Source organism: Martes martes (genome assembly GCF_963455335.1).
Source record: "Martes martes genome assembly, chromosome: 14".
In the NCBI taxonomy this organism is placed as follows: domain Eukaryota; kingdom Metazoa; phylum Chordata; class Mammalia; order Carnivora; family Mustelidae; genus Martes; species Martes martes.
In genome coordinates, this window is record NC_137902.1 from 13,655,602 (window position 1) to 13,681,605 (window position 26,004).

Below are 26,004 nucleotides of genomic sequence, written 5' to 3' on the forward strand. Positions count from 1 at the left end.
CCCCGTGTCTGGATCTATGCTGTGTGTGGAACCTGCTTGAGATTCTCTCTCTCCCTCTCCTTTTGCCCCTCCCCCCCCAAAAAACAAAACAAAACAAAACAAAAAGCCATAAATAAAAGGAATTTCCTTACAGTTTCTCGTACCTCACTGTGTGTTGCTAAGCACCAGGACAGGCAGTAGCAGCCACAAACAGTCACGGTTCTCCCAGCTTAGATACCAGCCCGCCCTCCCGCCCCCCGCTCTGAGAGAACATGCCACTAAGCCCATTTTAAATCACTGCTTTGAGCGTAAGGCCCTGGTGTTACCATGAGGCCATTAAATTTCCCTATGGGGGCTCTTCAAGAGGAAAAGTTCTCAGAAATCTCAACTTAGCCAACTTACCCACAGGTCAGTATATCACAATTTTTATCATTTTGGAGGAAAGCAGATGGTAAGTTTAAACAGACAATCTAAATTATATAAAGCAGTAGGACATTATTATATCTATAAGGTATGTGTTTGAATAAATTCATTTCGAGTACTTTTCTGCTATAGCCCTGCTACTGCCTTACAGGGGAGGCACTTAGTCAGCCTGTGTGATATGTCGTTTGTCTCCTGTGAGATGCTGTTGCAGAAGTAACTGAGCTCATTACCTTCAGAATATGTGTTCATTTACTGATGGGTTTATTCATTTAGACTGCTGCTTTTTCCAAAAAGGATCTTAGGACACCCACAAGCGTATAAGTAATGTAATAAAGATGAAAATTTAGAAAGAGGGAATCAGGGAAAAGGGGATGGAGGGCGAGGAAGGAAGAAGCAGCTGTTTGGCTGTTAGACTGAAGTTCTCACATTTCTTCCTGCATGAGGCAGGCGACAAAAACGCGCCTGTGCCTCTGGGCACGCCGACGGCACTGCCCCACGTGTGCGCTCAGCAGCAGAGGCACTGGACTCTTTTACTGGGTCGTGGCCCCCGCCTGAAGTGGACAGGAGAGCTGGCACACAAAATCCCCATGGAAATGGGAGGTCTGGAAGACACAGCTTACAGGCGTAATTTCGGGCAGAAATACTATGTACCAATGTTATCGAACAGTGAAATCACAAGAATAAAAAGAACACGCTGGTTAGGGATGTTTTAGAGCAAAGCCCATGTGAAGACACAGGTGGGCTCTGCGGGTCTCCTGCTCGCAGTGTGGCCAAAAGGCGGGGTGTCCACAGCCCCGTCCACGAGACGCTCATGCTTTGGCCGACGCCTCCGTCACTTCTGTGGGGAAGATGGGCTCCGGGAGCTCGGCTGGCTCGCCAGCCACCGTGGCCACAGCCTCAGGTGCCTTGGTCCCCTTTTCAGCTTCATCATTCAAGGGAAAAAATATGTGTTCTTCATTGAAACCTATTTAACAACAACAATAAAGCTTAGTGTTGAAACGAGTGGTGCCAAGTTTGATGTTCTTGGTTCTGTGAGGTAAAGGAGACCACCCCCAGAACTGCCCAGAGGTGTCCCCTCACCATTAGAAAAGGTCCCAGGACCATTCAGAACTGGGCCCGACTTTGCTCAGATGTTAACTGTGCAATACACTTGTCTTGCTCAGTCTGCATGGTGCCCTTCTGGAACATTCGGTATGCAGTGGACTTTTGGGCACAGGCTTAGCGGAAGAGGAGCAGAGGAAGCAGAGGAGCTAGGAGAGAGGCCGGTCCACTACGTGAGTACAGACCATCGCCAACTAAGCGTTCCCAAGCAGACAAACTGCAGACTTAGTTCCAGTCAGGTCCATGTGGACAGTGACAGTGCTCAGTTAACAGCTGAGCTTTTACAGGATTTCCTACTCCTTCTCTCAGAGGGGAGATCTGTCTCTCCAGTTCTTGGTCTCCTTCCCATTTATCGACCACTGTCAACGGGGTGTACTGACCACAGGCCAACGACAGGGAAATTTTCATCGCAGGCACTCGTCAGAGATCCCGGTGGTATGGTTCTGGACCACCGCAATAAAGCGAGTCACGTGAATTTTTTGGTTTCCCAATGCATATAAAATTTCCGTTCACACTGTGCTATAGTCTGTGAGGTGTGCAAGAAGTAGCATTATGCCTAAACAAAAAACACCCAATGTACCTACCTTAATTAAAAATACTTTATTGCTAAAAAATGCTCACCATCATCTGAGCTCTCAGCGAATCAATCACCGATCACAGATCATAACAAAGATAGTTTGCTTACCCCACAGAGACGTGGAGTGAGCAAATGCTGTTGGAAAAATGGCGCCCAGGGAGTTGCTTGACACGGGGTTGCCACAGACCTTCATTCTATACAAATGCAGTATCTGAGAAGTGTAGTAAAGTGGAGTACAATAAAATGAGGCATGCCTGTGATCTGATAATCAGGCCAGAACGCCCAGGGCTTGGCCCTGGCCCCAGGGGGAGGGGCTGGGCCTCAGGTCACTATGCTTTCTGATGCCTGAAAGCAGCTGTTTTCTCTTGTGGGGAAGTCTGGCTGGAAATGTGATGGGTCGTTTAGGAACTTAAGGCTTTCACAAGTCAGGATGACATCAAAAAACCAAAAACCTGGTAATATGTAGGACAATATGATTTTACCTATTGGAAAAAACAAGGCCTGTGTAGCGCACTGAACACTAACTTTGATTGCCCTTACCTAACTCAGAAAGAGTCTCTCAATCATATTTTTATTTTCTATGAAGCTTAGGAAGCGTTTCAAGGTTGTAACATATGTTAAACATGACATATTCCTAATTACAATCTCTCTTGGCTTCTTTATTTTTTCAATGCATATCCTGAGGCAGAAGACTAGTTCCTTGCTGTCATATGCAAGAACTGATTTGCTCTAGAGGCCAGGCCCTGATACATGTGTCATATACGAGATCTTATGGATAGCATCCAAGAAAATTTTGTATTTTGTCGGTACTACTTAAACACACTTTTCCCCCAGCATAGTGATTCATTTATTCTATCCTAAAATGCAAAATATTTTTAGAATTGCAAAGACAATAACTTGGTCTCTTTAAATATCTCTGTGTGCCATGCACCTGCTTTTGGCCATCACAGGAACATGAAGGGTAAAAATCCATCTTTGGGGTGCGCCTGGGTGGCTCAGTGGGTTAAGGCCTCTGCCTTCGGCTCAGGTCACGATCTCAGGGTCCTGGGATCGAGCCCCACATCGGACTCTTTGCTCAGCAGGGAGCCTGCTTCCTCCTCTCTCTCTGCCTGCCTCTCTGCCTACTTGTGATCTCTGTCTGTCAAATAAATAAAATCTTTAAAAAAAAAATCATCTTTGGGATGTTTCTCTCCAATTAGCCCAGTACACGAGGTGCCTTCTATGCATGCAAATTTGCAGAGGTTTGACTTCCTAAATGATTGGTTCATTTCTCTCAAGACCACAGCCTTTCCCACAGATGACATTAAACTTAACATGCGGTCTACTTGTTTTAAGTAAAAGCAGTTGTTTTCAAGAATCATCAGGAAAACACCTGCCTTTAACTTTTCAGGGGCTGTGCAGAGACCTTAGCTATAATGTGGACCATAACAAAAGGTGGGCTTGGAGATTCCAATCAATTAATTCTATTGAAAAGCACCAGGCAGCTTATTCATCAAGAGGAAGGGCGAGAGTTTGAAACATCCAGGTAAATAGATAATCCATTAAGAAAACAATGCACATTGTGGCAAATGCCACCCTAGTTTTGCCAGCACTTAGGAACTGTCTTTGGATTCCCCTGCCCTCCCGCGGAGGGCCTCCAATTCCCCTTCTTCCAATCTTTGGTCTCCTATTTACAGCTAAGTGAAAACAAAGCAAGAAAGCAGCACGTACCCAGTGTTCCACTCTGGAGCAGTTCTTCCTCTATAGTGAAGAGGCGGTTGTACTTAGTCACCCGCTCGCCGCGAGAAAGACCTCCCAACTTGATAAACCGGACACCGAGTCCGATGGCCTTAAGGGGGGAGAGGGAGGGGGGCAAAATTGATTTTAAGCGAGAAGTCATGTTTTGCTAAAAATGAACAGGGAGAAAGGGCACAGACACTGTGCTGGTTTTGGTTTTTCTCTTCTAACTTTGTATTTGATCCTTATGTAGATAAGGAGGTCTGCGTACAAATAGAGACGCGGAAGGTAAACAGCGTGACTAAGCATTAGATGCTTTACTAGGCATGGGAGCATGCTGATTTCGTCTAAGAACAGTCTGGCCTTTCTCGCTTCCTTTCAGGCAGTTAGACTGCAAGTGCACATCCCCGCCACTCAAGTGTCTCATCATTTTCCCAGGACTTCAATTTTTCTTCTTTTTAAAAGTTCAAAGATTAGCTCTTTGCAAAAGCTAGCTGTCTGGGAGGAAGCCAGTCTTTCATAAAAGGTTACATGACTTTCTCCGCCAAAGACTGCATTTCTCTGAAATACCAATTCATGATAAAAGCAGTGTTTTGGCAATTCTGCAATTGACCAGCTTTCAGTACTTGCCAGATCGACCAGGCTGTCATCAGATGACTCCCCTTCCGCGCTTCCAAAGACAGCGATGTGCTGCCTACCTGTGAGCAGAGGAATTCTTTTCAGGTTTAGATAGCATAGGAACAGTGAGCATACGGCATATATATACACACACATACATGTACACACATGTATGCATATGTGCGTGTACATGTATGTATAAATACACGTGTGTGTGTATGCACACACACATATGTATGAGCCTCTGGAAACAAAATCGAAAAAATTGCCAAGGTTTACAACTTTCCTGTGAAGAGTCAATGATCCGACCACCAGGAATTCTGGCCTAAACATTTGAATTTTCATTACCCTGGTTTTATCTGTTTATCTCTTTCCAGTAACTCAGATGCTAAATACTACACGAATGCCAAATTTAATTAAATTTAAGATATCATAAATTGTAAGATAGATCTTTAGGACCACTTAAAGGGGACCACAACTGTAAGACACAATTCCATTTTGTTCATGTTCAGTGTAGAAAAGTGTGCATCTTTGAGACAAAATATAGAGTAAGTGCAAGGGTATCATTTTGGGAGCTGATAGGCCTTCCTGGATTTCACAATTCATCGTGCAGAATTTTATTCAAAGGGATCTGTCTTTCTGAACGTAAACTTATTCGAAGAACAGTGTGGATGGTACTTAACCCAAATTTGAGGATCTCAGAACCCCTTGAAGTTTGCCAAGTCTACAAAGAACACAAGCCAAGGTTCCTCCTCTGGAGACAGTGTTTGGTGTTTTGGAGGCTGAGCCATAGTACTGATCCGAAGTGAATGACAGCATGCCTGCTGAGTGGGTAGGCCCTGGAGGTAAGGCCAGGGCTGGGACCTCCTGTCTACTACCTACAAGACAGCCCTGCCTGGGCCCCTAGTCTGGGCCATCTCCAAGACAAGGGACCACAGGCATTCCATGCCATTCTCTGGCACAAGCCCAGGCCCATGGCTGCCAGTCTGGCTCTGAGCCCTGCTTCAGATCTTAGACAAACCTTCTGCCTAACTCCCGAGACCCACCCATGTTTCAGGCACTGAACGAGACTCCTGTGAGCTCATGGGATTTCATAGTCTCATAGGCAGATACTGGACATTAAATAACCGTACATGTAATTGTGGCCAATACTACAAAGAGAAAGTATCAGAAGCTACGAGGGAGGTTGAGAGCAACCAGGTAGGGGTGGGGGAAGCCAGGAAAGTCATACATATCTGAAAACGTTTCCCTTAAGGAAAGACGTGAAGGATCAGGAGTAGTGAGCCAATGGTACAGGGCAAAGCATGTTCACAGACCTCACGGTGGTAAAGAGTTTGAAACTTGTGAGGAATTTTTAAAACATCAGTGTGGGCAAGTGGGATCACTGTCTTGTGGTGTGAAGCTGAGAGGGTACTGTCCTCGGTCATGCCTAAAATGGGGGCGGGGGTGGGACTCCTGGAGTGGGACTGTTGTGGGACCACCAGGAAGTGGATCAGTACACTAGCTGCAAATGGTCTCCCAGCACCAGAGCTCTCACGGACAGCTGGAAATTTGTTTTTCCTGCCAAGATTTATACCATGCTTTCTATTAACTGACAAACTGTACCTTTTTGGCTCCTTGTGTAACCAAGCCAAGTTCCTTATGAGTCTTGTAGACCTATACTTCTACTCACTGTCAAGAAGACTGGTTATTTCCACCAAGTCAGAGATCGTAGTTTGGTTGGTATGTTTGATGATCAGCCCACTGGATTTGGGGGTGCTGATGTCCCCACCCTCTAGAAGCTTAGAAATGTTTTTGGATGCAGCTCCTGCAATGATGTAACACTTGGAACCAAGAGCATTACAGATGCTGTTCCACTGTTCAGAGTCCTGGGTAAATATTTAAGAATCGATCGTTAAAACGTATCACGCATGATCACAAAACAACAGGAACCCTAGAGCTCCTCATCAGAGTTAAACACCTTTCTGAGACCCACAAAATGGCTTTGTGTTGTTTCTGCGGCTGAATGGTACCTGAACCACGGCCACACAAATTAACCAGCTTCGTGGAACAGAATCTTCAAGTGATTAAATTTGAGCTTGAAGATCTTTTGGATAAAATGTTTAACACACATTAAATGCTCCACGTTGATTCTGAAGTCCTTCCAACCCAAGCTATTCCCACCCACTGTATTATCTGTAACACTACTAGCAACTGGCTGGCCAGAAGATGCCACTGTTATTTCTGGTGAACAGACAACAGAAGGAAATGAGCCTGCGAGGAAATGAGCTCTAGGCTCTCCCTTCTCAACACCCCGGTTTTTGTTGGTAAGACCGTCACGTGAAATGAAATACTATTTTAACTGATGATCTACCAAGTCTCCCAGGCCACTGTACCAGATTCTGACCTATCCCATTAGAACAGACCAAACATGGGCCATCTTAGCGCAGTAAAACCAGACGAGGCCAGAGCCCCAGAACAAGGTCTGAAGATGCCGCCAGCAGGTTAAGGAGCTAGGTGGCAGCTCAGCGAGCCCTGGGCTGTGGCACAGGCAGTGACAGGAGTGATGGCCAAGGGAGGTGCGGGGCCCCTGAGCGTGATGCAGCTCTCTTCTCATGCCCCACATTTAAATCCATGCCTGATCTCCCAGAGACTGTCTGTTCAGTTGATCTAATGGTTCTCTCCAATTCATACCATCAAGAATTTAGGTTTTGGAGATCCAGAACGTTAGGGAGAGTGATGGCCCCCTGTGGCAGAGGAACAACCCTCGCGGGATGTCAGAGCTCGAATAAATAGGAAAACCTCGCTCTCTGAAACCTTTTTAAAATATGGCTTTGCGACTTTCCTGCGTGTGTGGGAAGTGGAAGGAGGATGTCACACGGGCTGAGCAGAGGGCCCAGTTTCGGGAGCACTTAGCGCAGCCAGGGTACCGGCCCGCTGTAGCAGCAGCTGGTGGCTCGGCGGCCAGCCCTGGGTTGCTCATGCAAACATGGGTACGCCCAAGTGCCCGGGAAAGCTCACTTGTTCTACACACAGGTGCCCTCCCAGGCCCTCCACTTCGGGTCTGTGTTTGCTCAGTGTGCGACTCCTCTCACCCAGGCTGAGGCAGAGCCACTCCTCCCCACCCCAAACTGCACTATTTCCAGCGACCGAGCCAAAAGAATGAGATTTTGCTCTCTGTTGTTATACAGTTCAAGGTGGATCCCCATTACCTCCTTCCTGAAAGGATCGATTAAGGCAATAATTGCAGGGAACCTGTTGATCAGATCCACGTATAGGTCAACCATCTCCGCTGCGTTTTTGTATGTTCCCAGCATCACTTCATACTTTCCTCTACTCTGGCGGGGGGAAGGACAATCACAAAATAAAGATGAATGAGGAATTCCTCAAAGGGGAAAGGCGGGATTCCCATTTGCGTTTATTCATTGCCTATAAAAGACTGTAAACGTCCTTTTTGGGCCATAGTCCCATGAGACATCTGTGTACTTCAGTTTAAATATCTGTTACATATTAGCCTGGGGAAATCGTGTCACCATTCTTCTTCATGCCCCCGGGTGCTCCTCCCACGGACTTCAGATGAAGCCTTCTAAATAATTTCTTACTTAGGTTCGGGACGTGGTACCAGCTACCTGGCTGCTTGGGTCCATGGGCGATGACATGAATTTATAAAACAGGACAGCAGTGCATAGCTTCCCACTCACCAGAACCCAGCATCTTTCCACTCACAGTAAACAAACAGTCCGTCTCCTGTACCGTGAATATCCGAAAATTTGAAAGCAGGGCGAGGTTTTGGAGATACGAACAGCCACTGTGAAATGTCCGATGACCCATGTGACGGCATCTCCTTCTCAGGTAGCATGCACGCCCTACTAGTAACCATATGGTTCTGAAGGAGTTCTAGTTCGACTCCATTCATCTGAAGTCTGGGAAGCCCCAGGTCATCAAGAACAGAAGTAAACGGGGCTAATGGATCTGGTGTCGTGTCTCTGCAAATCCTGGCACTGATTCCCAAGTCTGTGTTCAGGGATGGCCCCTGGGTTATTCGGGTACCAGGAAGGAGGCAGGAGGCAACAGAATGACTGGTTTGCTGACACCTTCCTGCTATGCCTGCCAGTGGGATGGATTCCATTGGAACTAGGCAGGTTCCAAAGAAATCCATACTTGAAAGGATTTTGTACTTTTCTCAGATTAAAAAGGCAGCCAGAACTTTTAGTTTCTTTACTGCAAAACCTTGAAAATCCTATCTTGTCCGTAAAGAAATGCTAATGATGTTGAATTAACATTGTAAGAACTATCTGATATCAAGCTAATTCATTTCACTGAATATAAGCAAAAAACACCCATTCTAGCTAGCACTCGCAGTCAGTATATTCATAGTTCTGGTATACATTGCTGATGAAAACATGCAATTATTTTTCGTAATAGTATGTCTAGGAACCAATCATTATGTGGAGAATAGGAAATTACATTAAACAAGGCTTCATGTGCTTCGTATCTTTAGAAAACTTAAAAGGACTTAGAAGTCAGCTGAAACTTAGAGTTCTTGTATGCTGTTCAAGTTTCCCTTTGAAGTTAAAAGAATCACAGATTAAAGCGGAATTCTCTGCAGCCATATCCCCTGAATGGGACATTAATGACCAAGTCGCCACAAATGTACGTCAACACGCTGGGCACTGCATACATCACAGACTCCACATGTGTGTTTTTGAAGAAGGGAACTTGTATGTAGCAGACAGACAACTTTTACCAGTTTCCCTAACATGCCAGCTTCCCAAGTCCAAAGGTTAACTGCTGCTCTGTTACACTGAGGAAGTAAAATGAAAGCTTTTTAAAAATGAACCTGTTTTCCTCTCTTTTTAAAATAATTGTCCCCACGGGGTGCAGTCTCCGGGAGAAGTTTCATCGCTAAAGCTCTCTCCTCCTAACCCAGGCTGTGGATAATACCGTGGATGGGCTTAATCAGATAAAAATACAGTCTCCATAAATATCAACAACTTGGAAATATTTTTATATTTAAAAAGGGAGTCACAGCAGAAACTCAGAACCACTTACCTGGCCAGTTGGGCTTACCAAGTTATAGCTATAATGGACCCGTTTTCTATGTCTGACAAATTCAGTATCTACCAACCAAGGGAGTGAACTCAACAGAACATACCAGTTTGTTATTTTTCAATAGCTCTCACAGTCGCAATGTGAGCAACCCATTTTAGCAATTTTTGTTATAGAATTTCTATATGTAGCTATTTTGACATTTCCTGTTAATTTCTAAAATTATATGGTTATGTTATCCTCTGGTCATTAGCTAAGTTGGCTTTCTTGACTCCATTTATATTTGGAAGCCGCACACAATATTAATAAAAGCAATAGGATCTGTTTGGAAAATATTCAGGTATGTGCTGCTTTTGAGTCCTAATTTAAAAATAATGGGACCCAACAAGTTAAGTGTTCCGGAGCAGAAACTTACATAATCCATCAGCTCGTGGGCAGCACAGTTGATGGCTAGATGCAGGTTTGTCCCCAGGTCCAGCCCCAGGTATGCACAGATGCCTTGAATTAGGACCAGTGGTTGCTCTATGGTGTCGTAATTAATGGTCAAACAGCCAAGATGCGACATCTTGCCTGTGATGGGCTGCTAAAAGACCGAAGGCAAATGACGCTTATAAATACAGAGCAGTAAGGTTCTTGGAGCTTCCTGGTTATAAACTAGGCACCACTGATAACCAGACACAGCTCTCTAAACATGTGGTCTTCTGAGTCTGCATTAACCTTATGTCTGGGCATCACTCATCTCTGCATGACCTTTAGACATATGATTGCCCAAAGCGTCTGGAGTAATTTTCCTACCCCCATGGTTTCAGGCTTGACCTGGGAACACACTTTTCTGTCTTAGGTGTGCCTGTATAATGTCCTGATCAACCCTGCCATGGTACATGGGCTGACCTGAGCCGCGACCCCAAGGTGGGCAAATCTCCAGGCTGTGCTTCTGAGCATCTGTCCGGTCCTTACCAATGTCCTCCTCCACCCACTTCCAAACCTGCTCTTTCCTGTGTTCCATGTTCCTTTTGAAGAATTTAAGTGTGAACATGGAACCCTCCTTCAGGAATGATCTTACTTGAGAAAGGATAGAAGATTTCCCTAAAATAAGGCAGCACTACGGATGGATTTCAGTGGAAGGCAGTTTGGGACCGAAAGCAGCCCCGGGAAAGGCGGCCATGTGTTTCTGATGCAAGGTCAGCCCTGCCGTGCCCTCCTTCTAAGTTGCCACTATGAATTATCACACATTTGAAGCAGACTAACGGTGATTCTGAAGGGTGTGTGTGCGCACGTGTGCATGCCAAACATGAACAGAGGCAGAAATATCCCATTTCTCTGCTGATCGCACGAGTTCATTATAAGCCCCATCTAACTTTTTTTTTTTTTTTTTGACAGAGAGAGATCACAAGCAGGCAGAGAGAGAGAGAGAGAGGAGGAAGCAGGATCCCTGCGGAGCAGAGAGCCAGATACGGGGCTAGATCCCAGGACCCTGGGATCATGACCTGAGCCGAAGGCAGAGGCTTTAACCCACTGAGCCACCCAGGCACCCCCCCATCTGACATTCTTAACGGCAGGGACAGGAACCCTTTATTCAGCAACGGAACAGCTAGGGAAATTGCTATGTATCAATCGAGTTTTGTTCGACTCTTCTCAACTGTAAGCATCACTTCTTGGGAGCTTATTAAATGCCCGCTACTGCTCCAAACGCTTTACATAAACACGTTTACTCCTTCCATCAACCCCCTGAAGCACGTACAACTACTGTCCCATTTTACAGAGAGGTAAGGAACTTGGAACAGTTTTTAATCCAGGAAGTTTAGCTCCAGAGTTCAGGCCTCTTAACTAGTACGGCTGGCTCTCTAGAATCTACCATTTAACCTGTTTCTAACAGGAAAAAAAAAAATAAAGTAGGAAAGCTGACTGTGGGAAGGGCTGATGCTGGCCCGAGTTTCTCAGAACACCCAGGGCAACCTGCTGGAGCAAGGCGGACGCGCTGATGCTGGGTCACTTTGTCCCCACACCCCGGCTCTCTCCCGGGGTCTAGCGTGAGAGTGTTGCACTCATCCCAACAGATCTGCCGACGGGGTACTTCACTTCCTGGTGTATTTCCTCACGCATTTCTCTTCTCTCTCCCAGTGCGAAGGAGGAATTTAACTTTTCGCCTTTACTAGTCCCATCACTGCCTGCATTGTCTCCAGGATTCTGACTGGTTATTCCGACTCTGTTGTTAAAGTCCAGGTATCTGAGAGGTGTGTCTGCCTGAGCGCCCACAGCCACCGAACCTGTGGCTTCCGGAGGCTCTTGAGGCCAACCTGGTCAGTGTGGACAAGAACTGTTTGTCAGGCTACCGACAAAATCGGAGGTCTGGTAATGGTTCGTCTGAAATGGGGCTTGGGTGCCTTTTCAGGAAGAAAGAGAGGGCTATCATCTTGTGCCTTTTGTTTGTTTCTCTCTTACTTGGTAGGGGTAAGATTACAGTCGAAAACATTCTATCTGCCGTTCAGCTGGTTAGCCACATTCACCCTCCCCAACACGTCACCTATCGAGTTTCCACTCTATTATATTGGATTCATAAATGCTTCCGCACACCCTCTGGGGTGTCTGTTAGAGAGCCAGGCGCTGGCCCGGCAGCCTGTGGCCAGAGAGGTGGGGCCCAGTGACATTCCAGCTCGGGGGCTGTCTGGCTCAGCGCTCCTGGAGGCAGAGTACCACTGTGTCGTTTCTGTGTGTGTGTGAGCCCTGGGCCTGGAGTATGGTTGACCGGGGCTGGAACATGGGCAGGGGCTATAGAGATGAATTGTGTCGTACTGAAGTCTGGTTAAGAAATACATAAACTTACTTGACCTCTTTTGCTTCCGTTATGCCCTTTTTTGGTCTCTGTTTTTGGAGGTGGCGGCTGTGAGATAGAAGAGAGAGAGAAATCACTTGCCATTTTCAGACTCTCTGGCAGCAAGTAGAGCTTCAGGTCCTGGGGCCTGACCAGGCACACTGTGAATCTCCCACCACACACACGCGCGCGCGTGCACGCACACAAACACACACACACCCCTCATACCAGCCCCTCCTGATTTTGAAAAACTCCAGACTGTTTCTCAAACTCAGGTATGTGGCCCCTTTCTCACCCTTCTTTTCTGCCTGCATTCCTGTAAATGCTTTTCTATTCATATAAATGAAGTATTATTCACTCCTACGACATCCCCTCCTTGCCCTTAGGGAGCAAAGCCACTGCGGAATTTGCCTTCAGATTGTTTTGAATATTGTTCTAAATATTGTTAAGGTACAAACACTTCCTCTGCAGGGTGGAGTTGACTTTCAGAAACAGCCAAAGGTCATTAAATCTGATGAATCTGGTTTGCGTAATATCATTTGAGATGAAAAGCAAAGATACTTTCCATGGACGTTTGGTCATTTTCAATACCCACAATGTGGGGTGTTGACAGAGATCTAGAGTAAGGATTCAGCCCTTAAAGGGTGCATTTTAATACCCAGCATTTCCTGGCTCTGTAAACTAGGGCATGCTTGTCAAGAATCAATCAGGGCTCACACCAGAGTACATGCAAATACAGTTCTCCTGGTTCTTTGCACCACGGAGTCAGCTAAACTTTCTATCCCCGGTAAAAATACCACACTTGGGAAGCAAACTGATGTGCGAGGCAGGAGACATATAGTGGAGAACAAGACAAACACAGGCACAACCAGGGACTCGTCCCTATGGCTCCCTGTCATCGTCCTGCCTCTGTGGCCTCCCCCTCGAGGGCTGTCTGGCCAAAAGCTCCCGTATGCTCAACACTGGGATTCCAAGCAGACCTCCGAGTCTGTGCCTTCACTATTACACTGAACTGCCTCGCACATCCTAGGGGCCAAATCCTTTCCTTCCAATTCCTAAGGGATGATTTTAGCACAGAGCCAGCTGATGAGACTGTCAAGTGCCTTTAGAAACCGGATCCATGGCCCACGAGGGAATGCATACGCTTGGCTCCTATGAAAAACCAAGTGGATACATTTCCATATCCATAACAACAATATTGAGTTAATTTCACAATAAAGTAAAATTTGTATACTGGGAGGTGTCAGTATCAGCAATTAGATACCATAGATTCTCTTTACCTACCATTTCAATTGTTTTGTTGATATGTTTCTGAATTTCCAGAAGCATCTCCACACCCTGTAAGTATCATAACCGTGATCTTCCACAACTGTAGTCTAGAAACTTCAAATACAAAAACTTACGGCACACACTGGCTATTTCTAACTGAATACTTGTAGGGTCCCCGATAAGGTATCCTGGTTAGTGGATTAGATGTGGTCTACAAAATCAGAAGATTAAATGTTAATCTTCGGCCCTCAATTTTTATTTGGTTGGATATGAACGAGGCTCTTCTCAGTACGTTTTCTTTACTGCTCAGAACTGACGGGTGCCATCGGCTGGATCAAGTCAGACTCATTCTCTTTCATAGTCTCCTGACCAACCCTTTTTGCACATACACATCATAGGTCACCAAGGGATTCTCCATGACAGTGTTTGAACTGGTATAAAGCCACTGTCACTTAAAAATAGGAAAGTATATCCTGATGATTGTGGGATCTGCATACGAAGACAAATAAAGGACGGCATGCCCACTATGCCAGTCCTCCAATAGCCCAATGGATTTGAACTGCAGAAAAGATCCTGGGGCTAGGATCTGAATGTGATCGGACAGACGGTGAGCCAGCTATGAATTCCTAGTGTTCCACAATTGATACATCGTGAGGTAATGGTTATTCTCTTTAAAAAAGAATTATGGTTATTCTCTTTAAAAAAGAATTATCACGAAGAAATTATCTTGAGATTGAAAAAAAAATAGTGATTCTCACTAGCTTAGGTAAAAAAATACCACTCAGTGTATTACCTGACGGGATGGAACTTCCTGTACTTTTTCCTGAAAACATCCACTACAGTACCTAAATGTAAATTCTTTCTAATGTCCTAACTGGTAGAATATTTCATGGAGATTTAAAGAGGCACAAGGGCTCCTTCAGGCCAGTGAAGAACAATATAGAAACGAGCACACCACTAAGTATGAAGATGCAACCTAGGAGTCCTTCATTCCAGAAGAACGCGCTGAACCTCTCTTGCACGCCAGGCGGTCCGGCCGGCCCTGGAGCTCTTCCGGAACAGAACGGACTGCTGGGAAAGAGCCAGCTTCTCCTGCTGCTAGTGCAGTGCCTCGGCCAGTAAATAAAGGTGCCCGGACTCCCCCAGATAACAACCTCCCAGCCCATCAAGGCTGCCAAGTTACTCACCCGGGGCTCCTTGGTGAGTCACGGGCATAAGTCAGTGCTAAAAGGAACCAGAGACTGAAGGTGGCTTAAATGGGCCCCTTATATTTGAGGTCTTGCTTTTTTTCAACTTCTGATTGCCTAAATTATTATTTTTTTCATTTTATATTTAATTCTCTCTCCCTTGGTGTCATAAGCCTTGGGGACCTACACTAAAGACTTGTCGATGACAGAGCCTTTTTTTTTTTTTTTTTTTTTTTTTAAGAAAAAGTAGTGTGAGGGGAGCCTGGGTGGCTCAGTCAGTTGGGCGTCTGACTCTTGATTTCGGCTCGGGTCATGATCTCAGGGTCCTGGGATCGAGCGCCACACTGGGCTCTGTGCTCAGCCAGAAGTCTGCTTGAGATTCTTGCTCTTCCTCTCCCCCTCCTCCTGCTCATGCCCTCTCTCTAAATAAGTAAATAAAATCTTAACAAAAAAAGAAAGGAAAAAGTGAGATCATCGAAGGTACTTGTTTAGCTGTTAATCCAGGATGGGGTATACACATCACTTCTTTCATTAAATTCAGCTTCCCGGGCGAAGACTTCCCGCAGCTGACCAGAGACACCATTGGCAAAGGTAAGGTGAGTTTTGTGGGCTGTTCCTGGAAGAGGGGAAACCAAGGAGAAACAAGAAATGTGGTTCACTGGTGTCCAGATACTCACGGGTCCTCGTGATGGAAGACAACAGATACTGACCTGACGGTGCTTCAGTAATGCAATATTTAAGTAGAGGGGGTTATTGTCCAGGATGGCCCTGGTTTTGGCCACAGCGAGTGACACGGCCGCTATGGCCATGCTCCCATTCACTACAGGTTCAACGGGTTCTGGAGGCGCAATAGGTTTCTCTGTAAAAGTATCGTTCCTCCCTGGAGGGAAAAACAGGGAAAGAAGATTCCTTTCAAGGACGTTTGACTATGATAAAACTCTATTTTTTAATGCTTTGCTTACAGATGTGAAGAAAGGAGGGGGAACTGAGGCTGGGGAGAACATAGTCTCCACCTCAAGCCCCCAAGAAGTTTCTGTGTGACTTCACTTACGACTCCCCAACGTCCAAATCATCCGTAACCATGGATTTTGCCACTCTAAGAAATTTTCAGACATTCGATATGAACTCCTTTGACGATGGTATAGGGCAGGTACTGTTAATCCCACATTCACATAGAAGTAAATTAGGGCTTAGAGAGCCCAAAAGACTTGCCCAATATCCAAAAGCAAGTGAAGGAAGAAGATCTGGAGTGTCTTTGAATCCCAATCCTTTGTTTTCTACACCCACCAGGGCTCCTGCGTATCCAGCTTCCTGCTGAACACGTCTCTTCATGTGTGTGTATCTCACTAGTAACCTTGCTGGCTAATCCCAAACAGGTGTCCCATTGTAATAGCAATGGCTTCCCGAGCCAGCCGTCCACCCTCCGCCTCACCTGCCTTTCACTCTCATTTGCTCCCAGCCACCCAGCCCAGCCTGCCCAGGTGCCACACCATCCTTTGTAAATGGCCAGTGCCTGTCCCCAGCTGCTGGCCTGGGTCAGGTGGGTAAGACAAGTAGAATAAGGCACGTGACCCCATAACACACAGTGAAGGTTTAGCGAACTACTGTCCCCTCCTACTTCTTCCCTTCTCTGACACTCCAAGTTCTGTCAGTCAACAGCAACCGCCCCATGAACACCCACCGCAGATCTCTACCGGTTATTTAGCAGTGCACCCCCCCCCAACCCCCGTGCACGGAGATTGGTCTTACATGATTCTTTTGCCTTGGGAGACTCCCTTCCCTCTCTGGGCCTCAGCATCTGAGTCCAGGAGATAAGAAACCATGTCTCCATGGTCTCGTTGGCCCCTTCCTGGTTCTGGTGCTTTCTTATCCCAGGGAATCCACATTTATTGGGTGTTTACTTTGTGCTTTGGCATCATGCTAGGCCCTGGTGGGGCTAAATTGAATGAGACATGATTCATGCCTTCAAGGAGCATGTTGGAAGGACGTAAAACTCTATTTACAACACAAGCAGTAGCTCTGGAATACTAGAGGGGCTGAAGTTCACCGTGTGTTGGAAAGCATGGAACAAAGGGTCATGATAACTTGGACTATTTGCTTTAAAATAGCAAAGGCTCCCAATGAAAACTTAAAAAAAAAAAAAGATTTTTCTATTTGCAAGAGAGAAAGTGAGTGAGAGATTGCATGAGCATGAGTTGGGGGTAGGGGCAGAGGGAGAGGCTGTCTCCCTGCCAAAGAGACGGGGTTCAATCCCAGGACCCTGAGATCATGACCTGAGCTGAAGGCAAATGCTTAACCCACTGACCCACCCAGGCACCCCACGAGAACTTTTATTAATGTTATTAATAGGATTGAGAAAATGTTGGTTATTCATATCAAAAGATATCACTAATCCTTAAAACATCAAGTGGCTTTTAATGAGCTAATGGATATTTGGGGGGCAGTTAAAGGTCCCACGTGCCACTTTCCTCTTCCCTGTCCCCAGCATTGCCACTATGTAGTGTACTTTGCTTGGTACGTGCTCACCTCTGGGTAAGAAATATTTTTTCTTTTCAAACAAAAGGGAGGGCGGGGTGGGGTAAACCCTTGCCTGCCCAATACGGCAGCCTCAAGCAAGGCAGTGGCATTGAGCATGGATGGTACCTGGGGCAGGGGTGCCACCCTAGGTCTGCAGCAAAAAGACTCTAACTGGAAAGGCAGTCTGAGCTTCAGCCTTTCTTCCTCACACTCTAGTTATCGAAGGTTCTGCAAGATGAGACACTGACCTTGCTTTTGTCCCCTTTTTTTGGCTGGGGGTGGAGGAGGTGGCGGTGGTGGTACAGGTGAAGGGATGGACACTCTTGGGTCTTCCAGGCTCTTTTCCAGTTCTCTCCTCTCTTTGTCTTCTTGTGCTTTATTTCCAAAGAATGTCCTTCATGGCAAGAAAATATGGCTTTACAGTGATTATCGCTCATAATTTTGGTCAGTTTGAGTGCTGCCCTCCATTCAACATGTGTCAACAATTAACTCTGCTTTTTTTTAGCTACTTAAAAACAAATCAGCTTCACTTTCCAGGGCCCCAAAATAATGATGCTGTTAAAACACTGTGTTCAAGAGCTGAAATTAATTTTGGCCTGGAAATAAGGGCTTAAAGATTTTAGGTGCCTGTTTTTTTTTTTTTAATTATTTGAGCCTATTTGTTTATATATTTAAAGTAAATTTTGAATATGCTATTTGATTAAGGGCTATTGCATTTTTCTCTTTGAATAAACAACCATGAAAATAAAAATGAGTCAAGAGTAGATAGTGAAATGTATAGTACAGTGGACAGGAATTCATTTTCTTTTTTTCTTTTTTTTTTTTTTTTTTGGTGGGGAAGAAACCTTAAAATGAATAGTTTAAAAAAAAAAAAAACACAAAAACAAACCAAAAAAACCTTGAGAAGTCCCAAAAGGTACACACAAAAATGAACTCAAAATGGACGAAAGACCTAAATGTGAGACAGGAATCCACGAAAATCCTCGAGGAGAACACGGGCAGCAACCTCTGTGACCTCAGCTGCTACAGCTTTGTGGATGTTCTGTTTAATTAAGCAAGCGGTGGAGCTTCCAGAGAGACAGAATCCAGCTGACCTCTGTTTGGCCAAGAGGCTCGCGGCACTGGACTTGCGCGAAAGGAACAGTAACGCTCACCCTTCCTTGGCTGGGCATTGAACTACACTGACACGGCCCCGGCGACCACTGGCCTCGGTTTTCACGTGTTAAAGTCAACCTGTGGGCAGAGCACGGAGGACCTGTTTGTGGTTGGAGGACCGACCGCAAGCGTCACCCACTGGGGCTCCGTGGAAGCATATGAAGCCCTCACAGGTGGCATAGGAGGTGGGGGGCCAGAAAGGACACCATCTGGATTCTTACCCGTGCTCTTGCTGAGAAACTTTCTACTGAAACCTTGACTGAATACACGTGGAAAAGAGGCTGAGAGGTCTCATGTCACCTCACGCAGGAAAAAAAAAATCCAGGTGTTTAGAAAAGAGCATTTTGCTGCTTTCGAATAGGCTTCTTACTCAACTTGCTGACCACACCTTCTAGATATGACAGACCTGCTTTATTGGCAGGTGAAATAAAAAGAAAAAAGATACTCTGTGTACTGGCCACTTTCGTTTGCAAACGGAAGATCTACCTGAGCACCTGGTCCACCCCAGCCTGGTCGGAGGGCGTCAGGCCCCGAAGCTCCTCGGTGATGGTTTCGTTGACCCACTGCACTGCGGTGTGGACCGCCTCGGACCTTGCCTCTCGCTCCACGTCCACCAGCTCGGGCAGAACGTTCTCTTGGACTTCAAAGTGCGTTGAGATCACCACTGAACATATGCTCTGGAAATAACATAAACGTTTCCTACATCTTCCCCTCCCTCTTACAGAAAGGAAGAAATTGAATGTATCCGGCTTTTAATGTGCATGATATTTTATCACCAGTTTCAAAGAGAAAATGAGAATATGCAATTTTCCTTGAGATATTTTTATAACTGTTGAAACTGTATGGAACCCAACTTCAGGGAACATTTAAAATTATTACCTTGTTAAAATACACTTACAAAAATCTTACATTGAACTTCATTTTTATCACTGCCTCTCCAATAAATAGCTAAAAGGATACAGACTTAATCATAATTATTTGCCTCCCAGAGACGGTAGCAAATTTACTTCTAACAAATATGTAGCAATTCAAGTGAATTATTATAATTATGAAAATGAAATTTTTCTTTATGTCGATCAGCCCACATATCTATAAATCTATGTAAATTTATATATAAACATATGAATCTATAAACATACCTATAGATTTACAGAACTCATCACATTAATGATGTCAGATTTTTTAAAAACGATTTTTGCCCCATTTCTCCATCTTGGATCATCTACAGGCTAGCATGCCATGTCTGTACCCATATTGCACTTAAACACAATAAAGCCGTAATGCTTCCTTGTATGGTTCATGCTTTATGTACATGACTACCTACAAGTTGTATGTATGTATTTCACAAACATGGAATTTCAAAACGTTAATTTTCTACAATTTAGACAATAAATGCGAAGGAACCAAGACACAATAAAGAACACATTTAAGCTACGTCCTACCTTGGGAAAATTTTGAATGGTGCAGAATATTTCCACTTGTAGGGTTGGAAGCCCCAGTCCATCCAATACATTCTTCCCCACTACTTTGCATATGGTGGGAGGCTTTGCAAGTTTAGAAAAGCAGTTTGCCTTCAACACACACACAAAAAAACAAAAATTACAATACCGTGACTGATTTATATTTAAAAGATCATTCACATTTACTCTAGTTTCTTTTAAACCTCTCCCCTCAGTGTCCTCCTCATGCGGGGGTGGGGGAAGCGGGTGGGGGGTGAGGTTTGAACTATCAACTCTGTGGCAACTGCCCTGCCCTCCCACGTGCTGAGATTTGAATTAACCTGATGCGGGGTCTCCAGGATATGGAATGATCCATTCTCTCTTGAACTCTCAGCTGAAACTCACATACATTTATTTCTTTTAATTATTGTAAAATGTGAATTTATTTACAAGCAAAATGAAACATTTGAACGAAGTTTTTATTTTTATTTTTTAAAGATTTTATTTATTTATTTGACAGACAGAGACCACAAGTAGGGAGAGAGGCAGGCAGAGAGAGAAGGGGAAGCAGGCTCCCCGCTAAGCAGAGAGCCTGATGCGGGGCTCAATCCCAGGACCCTGGGACGAAGGCAGAGGCTTTAACCCACTGAGCCACCCAGGCGCCCTTGAACGACGTTTTTAAAAAGGAAAACAAAAGGCTTTTATTCTTATAGACTTATTTAAAAATCAGTTTTAAATGACATAATCCCACAATGTAATTCCAATGTAATTTGAGAAATCAAATAAACATCCCCATTTTACAGAATAGTATCTACGAAAATAAAAAACTATTAAAGCACCTAAAACATACAGTTATAGGTTTTATTTTTAAAGAATGTATCGTGGTATTGGCCTCTGCTTTAAGTGCATTACCCACATTATTTATGTCATATAACAACCCTACGGGATCAGTATTTTTAAAATCTCCACCGTACAAATGAGGAAAGCGAGTATAGAGAGATGAAATCTTTTGCCTAAGATTACACAATAGCTGGCTGAGCTGGGGTTTGCCTCTAGGCAGTCTGAGTCCAGAATCCATGTCAACGGCTCTCAATCAGTGGGCGAAAGGGAGAAGGACATGAAGTCTACCTCCAAATTCAAAGCATTTTAGGAAGAAAAATAAACATGAGGAATGTGGTTATGCTCCCTGTTTTTACAAATCGGGGATATGAGGCCCGCCCTAACTCGAGCTGTTCCTGAAGCAGATAATCTTCCATCTGCCACGTTGCCTTCCAATTTGTTCTGGAGACGGTGCCTCAGAGTGAAATTTGTAGTACAAATGAATTTAAGGCAGGAGAAACAAACAAACAAGCAAAAATAGCTCAAGATTGGAGTCTTAGCCATATTAATTTACTTTGAAACAAAGACCTCTGATTTAATTAGATGATTCGAGCTACCCAATGGAGGAGATTAGTTGTTTGAAAATTAGGACTTAGCTTCTCCAAAGAGATGCCTATTTGGAAGCAAACTGTCCATCAAACATGACACACCTGAGAATGTTTTCCCATACATTTCTTAGAGATCCCATGTCACTTTTTAGCAGGTCCTAATCCATCCTGCTGTCTAAGATCTGGAAGTCAGCTGGTCTCTAGAATGCTGGAGGACAAACTCTGGAAACTTCTGGGGGCCAGTTTTTATTCCACCCCATGAGGCATCTGCTATTTTAATGGTGAAGGCTTCTGCAGAGGCTCTATTTCACTCACCAGCGGTTCACGCACAGAATGTGTTCAAAGCAGGTTGTCAGAACCTTGGTGAAAGCCATTCCATTGATATGGGAAGGCAGAAGCCATTTGGAAGTGCTCTGAGAGAGAGGGAGAAGAGCACGAAGCAGAAAGTCCACTCAAAAAGCCTGAGTGAAAAGATTCAAGATGGCGCTTCTACATGGAGGAGGATCAGGAGAGGGGAGAGGAGGAGGAAGGGAAGGTGAGGGGACACCCTCCTGGACCTCATCAACGGATCGTACTGGGCTCTTTATCTGCCTTCACTGCCAAACAGGCCTCTGATCTTTGCATTCAAAATCCAGTGACCTCAGCCTACATAACAGGTCATCTCCTACCCACAGGTGGTGCCCCAGCACAAAAAAGCAAAAGTCAATTTTCAAGCCATCCATTTATGTATAGATACGTGTGTGTGTATAATATGTATTATATATGTGTGTATATATACATGTATTATATATATCATACATATATATATATATATATGGTTTATTTATTTTAGAGAGTGTGTGTGTGGGCAGGGGGAGGGGCAGAGGGAGAGGGGAAGCAGACTCCCTGCTGAGTGCAGTGCAGAGCCCCCAGACTGGACTCTACCCCAGCACTTTGAAATCACGACCCTAGCTGAAATCAAGAGTCGGAGTCTCAACCACTGAGCCACCCAGGCACCCCAAGCCATCCATGTATTTTAAGGATGATGGTTCATATGTTACAGAGTAAGTGTCTCAATGAATTTAGATAGAATCAGGAGAGAAAAAATATCATCTAGCTTATGTGTTGTGTATTATAGTGAATTTGAAATAACTAGCAACAAGTATCCACAATGTACAATATTATGTTAGGAAGAGAAAGGAACTAATATTTTTTAAGTGTTTAGTATATGCCTTGAAGGAGTGTCTTGTTTATCACTGTATCACACACTACAGTGCCTGGCATATTTAGGATTCCATAAATTAAATCTTGTATAAACTAATATGTCAGACATATCCCTGGGAACTTTGTATACATTATGTCATAAAATTCTCAAAGCAACCCTGTAAGGTAAATCATATCATTTCTATTCCACAGAGGAGCAAACTGAGTTCCAGAAAAATCGTATAAGGTAAAGTAACCAATGTCTTAATTATTCACTGCTTAGTAACAAACGACTCCAGAACTTAGTGGCTGAAGCCATTTATTCAATCATGATTCTACAATCTGGTCTGGGCTCAATGCAGTAATTCTTTTGGCTGGTCTTGCCTGGGGTCTCCCATTCATGCTCCATGACCTAGAGACTTGACTGGGTCCAGAGTATCCAGGATGACTTAACTCATGTGTCTGGTGTCTCAGCCAGGATGGTTAGAACATCCTAGAGGCTGGCTGGGCATGTCTTTCTCACAGGATTTCCTGGAGCTGTTGCATCTGCCAGAGCCTCTCTACCCTGATCTCTCTCTCGTTCCAGTTGGGTAATTGACTTCCAGGCAACATGATGACTGGTTTCCAGGAGGGAGTACTCCAATACCACAAACCTCAATATGGCAGCACTTTACCATGCTTTTGTCTGCCTTGTGCTTGACGTGGGGCTTGTGATCAAAGCAAGTCATATGGCCAAGTCCCAAGGTGTAGGAGAGATTTACGTAAGAGCAGGGACAATGGTGGTGTGGTTCACTGGGGAGCATCAATATCATAGTCTACTACAGCTACTAAGTGGAAGGGCTAAGAATCGAATGAGATCTGCCTGACTCCGGCTCTCAAACTCTTTATCAAACTATAAGGGACTAGATTGTATTGCCCCCAAGGATCTTCCTCATTATCTCGGTTCCTCAAGTATGTAACAGAAGCAGTGAAGAAATGGCATTTGAGCTGAACACTGGAGAATATGTAGTATTTCACTGGGCAGACAAGGGGGAGAAGTCAAGGGCAGATACTTTGGGTAGAGGGAATATGATAAGGCAAGAGCAGGTAGTGAGGAACTTCAGGCTTTAGGGAATAGTAAGGAGCCACAGGAGGTTTCTGAATAAAAGAATGATGATCAGATTTAGGGTTAGGAAGGCTGCTCTGGTAACATAATTCAGTTGGACTTGATAGAGGGAGAAACTAAATGAAAATACAGATGGCTAAAACTCAGGCAGTGACATTGTCTTTTTGCCAGTCCAATTCCTGAACATCCTTCAAAGTCCAAGCCAAAACTTTCTCAGATGCTACAGCCTACAGGTTCTTTCCTATCCCTGAATTCCTGAAAGACATACAGTGATCTGTCCCTCAGTCTAGCACAATCATATATCACCTTATCTATTATTCTAGTTCTTTTACGTAACAGTGGTTTTTGTCCCTAACCAAGGTATAAACTCCCAGAGAAGTGTACAAACCAAAGTCCTGGCTGCCTAGCAGACTGGGAAGAATATTACATCGAGGAACCCGAGTTCAAGTGTTTAGTCTTAACTTTTGCACCAGGTAGCTGGGAGGCAAGATCTTGGTGTCTTTATGAAATAAAGAAGTTAGACTAGTTAACTTGCAAGAATTCCTCAAGTAAGAGACAGTGGAAAAAGAATGGAATCCAGAGTTGCATTCATTCATTTATGCCACAAATAAGTGCTTGAGTGTCCACTGTGTACCGTGCAATCCCTTGGTACAGGGAACACAGACCTGGTTCGATTTGTCAATGTTATTCACATGTCCCTTGGGAAATTCACCTAAATTCACCGTGCCAGTTTCCATATTTGTAAAACCGAAATTAATTTTTACCTCCCAGTGGTCCTAAAGATTTAAGGGAAGTAACATAAATCACAGAGCACTGGGAGCTCAGCACATCCCTCCCCACCCCACCCCAACATACAACTTTCACTTCAAGGCCACAACCAAGAGAAATAAACGTTCATGGAACCCCCCCCCCCCCCAATCAACTGCCGCAACTAGGTGTGGTTTCGAACCTTGTAAACACACTGTGCGTCTTTACTGCATGTACATACTCGGCTGTCCCAACCACACTGCCTTCCAGGAGGAAGGTGTTGTTGTCTAGTACTTAACGGATCTGGAAAAGAGAACACGCTTGTTTGTTTCATCTGCTCATTGCTTAAGGCTAAGGTATGTGCCTGACCTTGTGCTGAGCACAGGGGCTAGGCTCTCCATGAAGCTCGCAAGCCTAGGGAGGGTCTCATTACGTTTAGGAAATGATTTAGGAACACGCGAGGACAATTAGTTCAGGCGAAACGGGCAAGACTGATGTGAATTTGGAGTTTGGGTAGCAGCTGGTGGGGTGGGGGTGGGCATCCAGGTTGAGAAAGGTGCGCACTGCAAGGAGAGCATAGGTTTGAAGGAGACTTGGGAGCAGTGAGAACGGGCTGGGCAAGAGGCCCTAGGGCAGGCTGAGGCCAAGCTGAGGCACTCATCCGTGTTCAAACGGAGGCCGCTGGAGGTTGGTAAGCTGAGCTACGCGGTATTAAGGTCTGTGTTTAAAAAGCACTGCACCGGGGCGGACCCGCTCTGAGGCAGCGAGGAAGCTGTCGCTTCGGCCCCGAATGCGCCTAGACCCCGCTTTCCTCTAACCGCTGCCTGTCCACCACTTCTCTCTCTCTCTCTCTCTCTCGATTTCTCCCGCCCACGTTTCCGTACCGCTTCTTCCCTAGGCGTCGCCTCCCCGCAAGACCACGGACCCCGAGCCCGCGGCGGCGGTGCGCGTGCGCGACTCAACGGCGCAGGCGCGTGGCGTTGCCGCAGCGTGGGGCGGGGGGAGAGGGGCTGGAGGGAAGAGGGTGTTTGTCCCAGGTCCCTACCAGGTGCCCGTAGACGTCGGCAGGCTGGAGGTAGAAGGTGGAGTTGAGCAGCTCTTCCAGCCTGCGCGGGACGTCGTTCTCCCGGTAGTACTCCATCGCCTGCTGCTTCAGCCTCTGCAGCTCCTTAGTGGTCCCAAAGCTACGGCCGCCGCCTTCTCCCATGGTAGGAGATTTAAGGCTACAGCTGGGGTTAGCGTGGGGGCCTGCGAGCGTCCTGCTCGTCGCTAGGCAACGCAACGAGATTCCCGATCCCCCTCCCCAAGATCTCGCGAGGCTTCCAGCCCGGGTTCTTGCCACGGCGGGAGCTGCGCGTGGCTTCTCTAACCTCCTCAGTCCCCTCGGTGAGGGAATGGGCCCGGGGCTTAGGCTCCTTTACTACCGACGTTTTTCCTCCGCCGGCGTCATTTTCCACCACTGTCCCCGACAGTTTTCCTGATGGGGATAGAATTTATGCTGTCAGGAAATGCCTTCTGCGGAAGCGTGGGAGCGGTAGCCCCGGCCTCCAGCGGGGGGACCAGAGCCTCTGGTGGCGCGTCGTGGTCCCCACGGCCCTGGGCCATCCTGCCTCCCCTTTCCCGTAACCCCCTCGTTGGTCGAGGTCGGTGAGCGCCTCCAGGTGGCGAGGGTGTCCCATGCCCGCCCACTCTTGGGGGGACCAACATTCCCTTACTGGTCCG

General features: G+C 45.7%; 1 protein-coding gene across 2 annotated transcripts; it reads right to left on the bottom strand.

Moving 5' to 3' along the window:
• Nucleotides 1-643: 643 nt before the first annotated feature.
• ENO4 (enolase 4) lies at nt 644-25,489 on the bottom strand (the record flags this gene model as incomplete). 2 transcript variants are annotated; one of them, XM_080823485.1, is made up of 14 exons in its annotated part: nt 644-1,366; nt 3,791-3,908; nt 4,427-4,494; nt 6,087-6,282; nt 7,606-7,731; nt 9,858-10,025; nt 12,267-12,323; nt 13,539-13,592; nt 15,195-15,326; nt 15,421-15,586; nt 17,472-17,621; nt 18,869-19,059; nt 19,825-19,953; nt 25,328-25,489. In XM_080823485.1, 14 exons carry the CDS (start codon nt 25,487-25,489, stop codon nt 1,212-1,214), a joined length of 1,872 nt encoding a protein of 623 aa, XP_080679611.1. In that variant the 3' UTR covers nt 644-1,211. The 2 variants fall into 2 exon arrangements, with proteins under 2 accessions (XP_080679611.1, XP_080679612.1); XM_080823486.1 differs by having other exon boundaries at nt 4,427-4,490; nt 6,083-6,282.
• Between the last annotated feature and the right edge of the window lie 515 nt (nt 25,490-26,004).